At 36.2% G+C, this 10364-nt stretch overlaps 1 protein-coding gene across 2 annotated transcripts in view; it reads right to left on the bottom strand.

Moving 5' to 3' along the window:
* NDUFV2 (NADH dehydrogenase (ubiquinone) flavoprotein 2, 24kDa) overlaps positions 1-10364 on the bottom strand; it is a 43498-nt gene that overhangs the window by 18016 nt on the left and 15118 nt on the right. For both annotated transcript variants that reach the window (XM_011936604.1, XM_011936603.1), the window contains 4 exons: positions 7249-7314; positions 5788-5850; positions 5586-5702; positions 2161-2329 (listed from right to left, as the gene is read on the bottom strand). In XM_011936604.1, coding sequence (XP_011791994.1) covers positions 2161-2329; positions 5586-5702; positions 5788-5850; positions 7249-7314 — 415 coding nt within the window. The remainder of the gene's footprint in view (positions 1-2160; positions 2330-5585; positions 5703-5787; positions 5851-7248; positions 7315-10364) is intronic.

Here is a 10364-nt window from a genome sequence, read left to right as displayed (position 1 = left end):
TATCTAGGGCCACCTGGTGCTAGCTTTTTAGGTTTTGTGAGGCCTAGTTTCAATCCCAGCACTTTGGGAGGCCGAGGCAGGCAGATCACAAGGTCAGAAGATCGAGACCATCCTGGCTAACACGGTGAAACCTCGTCTCTACTAAAAATTACAAAAAAAAACTAGCCAGCAAGGTGGCGGGCATCTATAGTCTCAGCTACTCGGGAGGCTGAGGCAGGAGAATGGCGTGAACCCGGGAGGCGGAGCTTGCAGTGAGCTGAGATCCCGCCACTGCACTCCAGCCTGAGAGACAAAGCTAGACTCCATCTCCCCGCAAAAAAAAAAAACAAAAAGTTTTTTAAAAAGAAAAAACTCCTAGGCCAAGTGCAGTGAGTGGCTCAAGCCTATAATCCCAGCACTTTCGGACACGGTGGTGGGAGGATGGCTTGAGCCCAGGAATTTGAGACCAGTCTGGGCAACATAGGGAGACCCAGCTCTACAAAAAAATTAAAAATTGGCTGGGTGTGGTGATGCACCACACCCAGCTGGTCTGTAGTCCCAGCTACTCAAGAAGCTGAGGCAGGAGGATTGCTTGAGGCCGGGAGGTTGAGGCTGCAGTGAGTTATGATTGTGCTACTGTACTCCAGCCTGGGTGACAGAGGAAGACTCTCAAAAACAAACAAACAAACAAACAAAAAAACCAAAGGAAAAAAACTCTTTATGTAATTTTAACATTCAAGGAAGTTTTTAGTGGATTTGTTCCTTTAAAAGCAATCAAATTTCAGAGGACACAGTGTTTGCCGTTATATAGCAGTGCATCAGGCTGTATTATTTTCATTTTGATTATAATAATTAAACTACTAAAATCACAGTCACATTATCAGATTTGGCAACGACTCAGAAAACTTCTAACGTCAAAGATTATTAAGGGATATGAAGAAAATGGGTAGTCTCATACATTTACAGAAGGCATTTGGGAAAAATACAGCAAAGTCTGACCCTACAATTCTACTTCTTGTAAATAATCTCAGTATACAACAGGACAAGTATGCAAAGATTTGTGTACATCAAAGTAATTGTGACAGAAAAATGAGGCAGGCCAAGCATGGTGGCTCACGAACCTGTGATCCCAGCAGTTGGCAGGCCAAGGTGGGAGGACTGCCTGAGGCCAGGATTTCACAGCCAGCCTGGGCAACATAGCAAGACCCCTCTCTACAAAAACCAATTAGCTGGGCTTGGCAGCATGCACCCATAGCTCCAGCTACTTAGGAGGGTGAGGTAAAAGATCACTTGATCTTTTAAATGCAAAAATGTTTAAAGAATTTTTTAAAACCTGGATATTTATGGTAATTGGAGGCTGCAGTGAGCCATGATTGAGCCACTGCATTCCAGTCTGGTGACAAAGTGAGACCTCAACTCAAAAAAAAACAGAAAAAAAAAAGGCAGACATATATATTGTGCTGTAGAAATACAGCCAAAATAAAGTCTAAAAAACAAGCATACATATAGTACATTTATATATTTAATAATTAAAATGATACAAAATCTACAACTAATATATCCAATTGTTATCAGGATTTATACCTTGATGGTTTTGGGGATGGAGGTTTTGAGCCAACTTCAGCTTTCTGTTTTATATATTTCAGTACCACCCAGCTATTTTTACAACATACACGTACTTTATATTCAATAACAAAATAGTACTTCATTTGACATATATAGTTAGAAGTGTAGCAACAGCAGTTTTGTAGGGGAAAGTGCCCGTTTACTTTTAAAATGCTACTATAGTAACATCTGTTTGAAATTTCCCTTCCCAAAGCATTCTTACTATGCTTACATCTTATTTGTTCCATGACTTCTTTAGAAGAATATGAGGACAATAATGGGCCACTTTTCAATATACCACATGCCGTCACAGAATAGTAAGTGAAACAATCTTCTAAACAACGAATATTTTATAACTTCTACAAGCATTTCAAACATACTGATTAAAAATGAAAAGATTAAAAACTCAGCTTTAAGAACTGAGGAAGAATACCAAATAGGAAGAAATAAAGATGTGGAAACACAGATCCAATAAGATGGCAGAAGTTGGAAATTTTAGATAGAAATGTATCAAATCTAGAGAGACAATTCTACTTTGATAATTTATCAACGTTACAAATATCATGTATTCCCTACCAAGCTTTTTCTGAATGGCCTCCAGTATGCTGTCAGAGTTTCGAAGCATGCAGGGTGTAGTAGTGCAGACCTGAATGTGATACTTTCCAACCGGCTTTCGATTATACATTGTATAAAAAGTTGCTACTTCATATACTCTCATTGGAGGTACTTGTAAAACTTCTGCAACCTAAAATATTAGGACATTTAAAAATAAGATAATTACAATGTTAGTAATGGAGCTTTAATTATGTTGTACAAAGTATAATTTCAATATTGGCTCAATTTGGTAAAAACAGAAAAGTTCTTCAAGAGCAGAAAACATACTTGTCTTGGATAACTGGGAGATACAAATTCTTCAATTTTTGCAGACAATGTAGTTACACTTAAACCATACAGAGCCCGAAAGTTAATGGAGTTAACAGAACTTCCTCCTTCTACCCTACTTCTCACCTCTGTAAAAGGATATTCTTTTTCTCTAAATCTTTAAGTCTTTCACTATTAAGAATTTCTACTTTGATCAAAACTCACATTTTGTAATCTGTCTAAATGGCAAAAAATTGATGGCCAAATCCCAATAAAGGAAGCAATTAGATTTTTAAAACCCTCACCAATTTTTTTCAAAAAAGCCTACATACAAATGGTACAGCAACAGAAAAAAAGGTTAAAAATCAAAGCTCACTAACTGGCCCATATTTTAAATATGTAAACTCAAAATTTTATAACTCTACATATATGTATACACATATTATCATACTTACACAATCACACACAATAGTCCAGAACACTACTTCTATTTCACATCACAATACTCTTTTGAAAGCTGGATCATATAATCTAGTACTTCCTAACCCTTCACATCAAGACATTAATAGAAAACAATTGTTTTGACATTCTGGTGTTCAGAACTAAGGGAATCACCAACTCAGCATGCTTTTCTTAGGGCAAGTCTGTTAGGGAAAACAAGGCTTTCTAGCTGTTTGCCAGGGCTGGTCCTTGTCTATCATAATTTATAATTCTGTCTACAACTTTCTAGGTGACCTATTATCATTAAGACTTACTATCTGGCATTCTTAGAAATTATACATATATCCATATTCTGATATAAAAGAAGAGTGGGCATTTCAGACAAGTATGTTGAACTTTCTCATACTAGGAATTCTAAAGGAAATGTATTCTCAAAAGACGTCTAATCATGGCTCACTTGTGACAGATAAAGTAGTTGTGCTATTTCATTCGGCAGTTCTAAATCAAGGATGTATCCCCAAATCTGTGGAGTTCTCTATCAAAATGTACATGCTGGAACCCTACCAAAGGAATAATTTAATAAATCTAGAAGGAGACCCTGGCTAATTTGAAAAGGCTCCTTCCTGGAATTCTGCACATCTCCCTACACCTTAGTGATGGTTAAATATTAAGCTTCTGGATATTTTTTGTTGTAAGGTTGGGTGTTTCATGGGTTGGGGGAAGGGGCAGTAACATTAAAATACAAGTCCCAAATGTAAAGTGTAAAGAATCTTGAGTCTATTCCCTATACCCTACACTTCCTGCCTTTTCCCCACACAAATTCAACCCTAAATATAATAGGACAATATATAAATACGTATTTTTTAAGAGATAGGGTCTCACCATCTTGCCCAGGCTGGTCTTAAACTCCTGAGCTCAAGCAATCCTCCCACATCAGCATCCCGAGTACCTGGGACTACAGGTGTGCACCACCATGCCTGTCTTATTTTTTAAATGTTTTTACTTTCAGTTTCTTATTTATTTTTAGTTTGCTCTGTTAACGTGCCACTCAGCAAGATTTCCAACAGGCTTACCATTATTAAAAACATGATGTTTTCAAAATAATAAAAAAATTATAATTAGAAACATATACCTAAATCATTATAAAGTTGGCTATTTTAATTTTTAAAAAACGTTAAGTAACTTCTCAAGAAATATATAATTTATCGAAAAATAACCACCTATGTTTAGTCAGGATAGTAACTCACTAAACTTGCTTTATAATATTTTTCATAGGGAAAAAAATACCAGGGATCCACACAGTGTTATAATACTATACAATGCAATAAAAGATCAATAAACTAAATCTAAAATTTGCATTTAGGATCCTATTAGATAAATTGAGGATATTCCTATTCTCTTAGAAAGATGATAGTCTAGCCTAACAGTTATAACAAAATGAAGTTTAGAAAGTGGTAAGAATGAAGTAAAACAAAATCTCTATTATAGTCAGTCAAGTAGAAAATGCATTGATTTAGAAATAAATTTAGTCCTAGTACTACCACTTAGAAATCATAACGTAATAGGCCGGGCACAGTGGCTCATGCCTGTAATCCCAGCACTTTGGGAGGCCGAGGCGGGCAGATCACAAGGCCAGGAGATCAAGACCATCCTGGCTAACACAGTGAAACCCTGTCTCTACTAAAAATACAAAAAAACTAGCCGGGTGAGGTGGGGGGCACCTGTGGTCCCAGCTACTCGGGAGGCTGAGGCAGGAGAATGGCGTGAACCCGGGAGGCGGAGATTGCAGTGAGCTGAGATCGCTCCGCTGCACTCCAGCCTGGACGACAGAGCGAGACTCCGTCTCAAAAAATAAAATAAAATAAAATGAAATCATAACGTAATAATTGGAAGACATCTACCTAGTTCAAAACTTTCATTGCCAATGAGGAAGTTCAGAGAAAAATCAGGTGTCTTAGTTCTAAGTCAAAAATACTTTCCATTATATAACATGGCTTTAATAGTCATGTGATTCTCATCAGAATCAAACAGTATGTAGTTTATGTATGGCACTTTATAAATGATATGCTATAATACATCACCATACAAATGTAGTTATTTATATTAATAGGATATGAATAAACTTGAAATTTGGATTACTGCTGAAAACTATTAGAAAAAATGAATCTTATATGAATAGAGTAACTTCGTATAAAATGGGTCATCCACAGCATTTCTATAGATCGTTGATTCCAAAGTAGCATAATCAAATTGTATAAACATCACATATTATACAGATTTTTCTTAGAGCCTACAGCCAAAGATGTAAAATATTAAAAATCTTCATACTGTTGAGATCTTTTTTTCTGTAATTCTAGTGTTTAAATATTACATTAATTTTCAGATATCTTGGTACTAAGTTATACACATTTGGAATCTTTTATCTTTCCTATGACCATTTCCTTCAAAAGGAAAAGAAAAACACATACACCCTTTTTCACCATAATGCCTTCCCTATTTCCTGCAAGGTTAGAAATCACCTCTATGCATTAAGGGAACGAACAAAAACACAAAGACAATTCAAGGAAACATACAAATGGCTAAAGGGCTCCAAAATCCTAGATTCTGACACTGGAGATGATCAGAGTAATTTCTATAAAAGGAAATTATCATACATAATCTCTTCTCTTTTGGAACTAAGGCAAAAATGAATCCAGTACCTTGTTCATAGCAGAGATGGGCAACCATCCATTCTGCCTTTGGGCTAAATCCAGGACTGGAAGAACAGCTGCTGCTTTATGGCCTTCTGGATAGTTTTTTACTATTGCCTCTATCCTCTGTGTAAAAGAAAGAACATCATTTTCTACATCTAGAAAATATTACCTATTTGGTAAATTAATTATAATGTTAATTTAGCCATACCTTATAGTTTTCTGGTGTGAAATCAAATGGAGTATCAGGGTTATTTTCAGGAGTATCTCTGTGCTACACAACAAAAAAAGTTTTTCAGAATTATCCGAATTCTCTCAAGTGTGAATAACACTGTACATTACTATACTATTACTTATTGTTTAATCTCTCCATTTTAATTCCAACATGATATATAGCACCCTATCCTTCCATCAAAAAGAATGACTAAACACACATTTGATGAGTATGATTACCAAAGTAAAGTTAGAATTTAAAATTTTACAAAGGACCATTTAAATAAGAGAAATACCTTTAGGAACAAAAAACCCAAACAACAAAAAGTGTTATCCAGCTTCATTAGAGAATAAGATCTTCTGATAGAATTACCAAAACATTACCAATTATTGGAAGCCTTTATGAAATTAAAACACAAAATTTTAAATGTGAACATGTGTATTTTCCCAAAAGAGAGGGTATCAGATTGTCAAAGGAATCTGGGATCCAAAAGGGTTAAGACCCATTACTTCAGGAGGGTATAAAAGGACCATCTCAAAGAAAAAAAAAGAAAAAAAAAGCACCATCTCTTTCCCACGTTTTCCATAATAGCCAACAGCAAGAAGCTTTATTTCTTCTTAAAAGAGCAGAAGCAGGCCCTCTTCAAAAACTGACAAGAAATGGCATGTCAACAGGAAACCAAATGAGTCACACTGAGATTAACACTTACGATCAATTAATGTTATTTATGTGTGGTGAATACAGAAATGAATCTCTTGATATGTTAACTCTCAGAGTTCTGCTTTTTAAAGGACATAAACCAAAAGAGGAAAGAAAACAGAAACTCTGGACAATGACCTCAAATATGTGGCCAATTTGATGATTGATATGTAGCAGGAAGCTACTTCTTACACCACTAACTCTAAATCATCACACAAGTCCACTATATTGCCTTTACACAAGAGTAATCCCTGAAAACTGCACCTTGTCAGAAAAGGGATATATAATATCTTATCCTTTCCAAATTGTGCAACTAATCTGGGGAGTTCATAGACTTCTATCTATAGTTAAAACTCCGGAAACTAAAAATATAAAGACCAGCTGCTAATCTAGTTACTACATTACTAAAACCCATGAGTTTCAAACTAGTGTCATTTTGGGATTCAACAAGTTACAATCTTCAAACCCTCAGTAAGCCAACATGACTGAGAACCCAAAGTGTGATGATAATCAGGTTAGCATTCACCACAGTAATTTCACTAGAAATAAATTCTTATTCCCAGAGTTTTCCTGGTACTAATTTAAACTCATGAGGTTCAACTGGAACTACACGTCTTTTGAAATGTAGTAAATTCAATTAGCTATATGTAAATTCCCACAATTTTAGACAACGGTATTTAAGATATTTTGGATTTTTACAATGGATTTACCCAAATTTTCAAGTCTTTTCTTTCCAAAGAAATCTAAGTAATTACTTACCACAAATAAAGCTCCTCCAGCTCCATTTTGCATAGCTGTCTTATGTAAATTCCTTACATGTCTTCCCTAAAATTTAAAATTTTAAGAAAGTTTAGTAAATCACAGCCTTACAAATTTTTTCATAAAGAAATACTTTAGGATTCATAATTTAAAACAATGGAATCAACTTATAAAAGATCTTAAGAAATATGGTATACTACCCTACCCATCTCTATTTCAGGAGAGGTATTTTACAAATGGAGACTCAAAGGCAAGATTCACCCGCCTAACATCACACACACGAGTCAACAGAACCAGGAAACCCAGATCTGCTGAGTTGTGTACCTTCCTGCCATGCTCCGCTGGCATGCATTGGGTGAATTAATGTACTATTAACTTCTTGACTTTCACTTTTGTCTGAATCAAGTTGGATGCCAGCTTTCACTTAGTGTGAACCTTCATAAACATGTTTTCATTCTGTACAAATGAGTCATATACTCTGTACAAATGAGTCAACTGTATCCTCCTTTTCAATCCTTTACTAAATTAGTTCTGAAACTCCAGCCGTAAAAAGTAGTTTCTGGCCGGGTGTAGTGGCTCATGCCTGTAATCCCAGCACTTTGGGAGGCTAAGGCAAGCGGATCACGAGGTCAAGAGATCGAGACCATCCTGGCCAACATGGTAAAACCCCGTCTCCACTAAAAACACAAAAATTAGCTGGGCGTGGTGGCACACACTGGTAGTCCCAGCTACTCAGGAGGCTGAGGCAGGAGAATCGCCTGAACCCGGGAGGCAGAGGTTGCAGTGAGCCGAGATCACACCACTGCACTCCAGCCTGAGCAACAAAGCAAGGCTCCGTCTCGGGAAAAAAAAAAACAAAAAAACCCAGTAGTTTCAGAAAGCTATTTCTGATGCTGTGCAGACTGACAATGTTCAGTTGCTTGGGAAGGAATCGGATGCGTCTCTCAGCTGCATTTCATTTCTCTCTGCCCTCTTCTTCCTACCCTCCACTCCTACCCTGTCCCCCACCCCAAGTAATTCAACTACTGTTCTGGATTCCTCCAATTTCTGAGTTCTGCTAACCACAGACGACAGAACACTGGGTTAAACCAAGCATGGAACTAGCAAAGAGTTGGACAATTCAAAGGCAAACATAGAAGAAAGTAAACGGAGTAATATAACACAATAGAATATTTAACTTTTCCCTAGGTCCAAATGGTATTTCAGTTGAAGAAATATTAGTAAGTTTACATGGAACATCTGCTTTAATTAAGAAAAGACTAAGGTACACGATGTGAGACAGGTACCAAAGATGGGAGTGAGAAATACCAATTTCAGAATTGGGAGGCAGGGAGGGATGCAGTCAGAGAGAGGTGCACAAAGGCGCTTCGAGTGTGTTGGTTTTGTTTTGAAAAATTAACTGAAACTAAAATTTAGAAGACAGTCACTGTCACCTCAGAAAATTTTTTTAATCTAATAACAATTTTTGAGTAACATCAGTGAGTTACTTAACTAAATCCTGAGAGAAAAGACTGTATATTTGTAATAAAGGAAGGATTAATTTTAAGAGGAGGGAAAGTATTCAATCTTCTCTTTAATTTCTGAACACTAAAATTTTCTGTTTATTGGCTTTTTATCCACTCTTTGCAGGTTGTCCTCAGGACTCAGTTCACACTCCTATCTTCTGTTCTCTATAAAGCCTTTGCCTCTGAGAACTCCTCCGTTAACCCCTACACTGATGAGTCTTAAATCTTGCACGTGTTTGATGACAAGAGGCTAATAGCCTGAAGAGATCATAAATGCATTTAAAAAATGAAAAAAGTGAGTAAAGATCAAGAACAAGTTTCACAGAATTCAAATTGCTTACTAGTAACTAAAAACATGCAATTTAAAATAACATTACTAGCTATCAAACTACCAAGCTTGGTAAAGATAGCACTCCATTCTGTTGAACATACAGAGAAATAAGCACACTTAAAAATTCATATAGCCTTTTAGAAAGCAAACTACCATGAAATATGGAAAGCATAAATACGTGTCTTTTTTCTTTTCTTTTTTTTTTTGGGAGACAGAGTTTCACTCTTGTTGCCCAGGCTGGACTTCAATGGCATGATCTCAGCTCACTGCAACCTCCGCCTCCCGGGTTCAAGCGATTCTCCTACCTCAGCCTCCCAAGTAGCTGGGATTACAGGCATGTGCCACTCACTATGCCTGGAAAATATTTTGTATTTTTAGTAGAGACGAGGTTTTCTCCATGTTGGTCAGGCTGGTCTTGAACTCCCGACGTCAGGTGATCTGCCCAACCTCAGCCTCCCAAAGTGGTGGGATTACAAGCGTGAGCCACTGCACCCGGCCCCAGGTGTCCATTTTTTAACTTAGTAATTCTAACCTAGATATTTTTCCTATAGTACAAAATGAGGATAAAGCTTTACAGTTTATTGCAGCAAAAACACAACCTAAAAGCCCAATCTGAGCAGATTTTAACTAAATACTAATAATTCTGATACTAGAATGTTATATAGCTAACAAAAATATTTTGTAAAAATAATCACATAGAAACTGGAATCAGGGTTAAATAAAACAAAAAAGCAAAAATGCATAAATTATCCCAATTTACAGACACTGATTAAAAGACTAGAAGGCCATAAATAATTAAAAGTGCTTATCTCTTATTACGATGTTAATGAAATAAGGGACTCTTATTTTATATTTATATTTTTCTCTATTTTCCAAATTTCCTATTAGCATGGATTAACTGGCCAAAAAAATCCTACTTAAAACACTCATCAGGTGTAAGAAAAACTTATCTCTATTGTAAAACCTATTTCTCCTTCTAACCTCCTTGTATATCAAATTAAATACCACCAAATCTCTAAATTAAAATAGCTTCCATTTTGGATTAGTATTTGATCCCTTTCTCATTAATCCAGGATCTGTCATGCACTTTTATTTAAAATAAAAATATAGAGATAATCTTGAAAATTATTCTTTAGGCCCATGTTGCTACATATTGGAAAATCTATTCTGAGGCATTCTCTTGCTGACCTGTGAAACTCTGGATATGCACATGAGTTCACAGACATATTTCTTTTTTTTTTTTTTTGAGACGGAGTCTCGCTCTGTCGCCCAGGCTGGAG

This window comes from Colobus angolensis, unplaced genomic scaffold (genome assembly GCF_000951035.1).
Source record: "Colobus angolensis palliatus isolate OR3802 unplaced genomic scaffold, Cang.pa_1.0 Scaffold155, whole genome shotgun sequence".
In the NCBI taxonomy this organism is placed as follows: domain Eukaryota; kingdom Metazoa; phylum Chordata; class Mammalia; order Primates; family Cercopithecidae; genus Colobus; species Colobus angolensis.
This window is presented reverse-complemented; position numbering and strand designations above follow the sequence as displayed.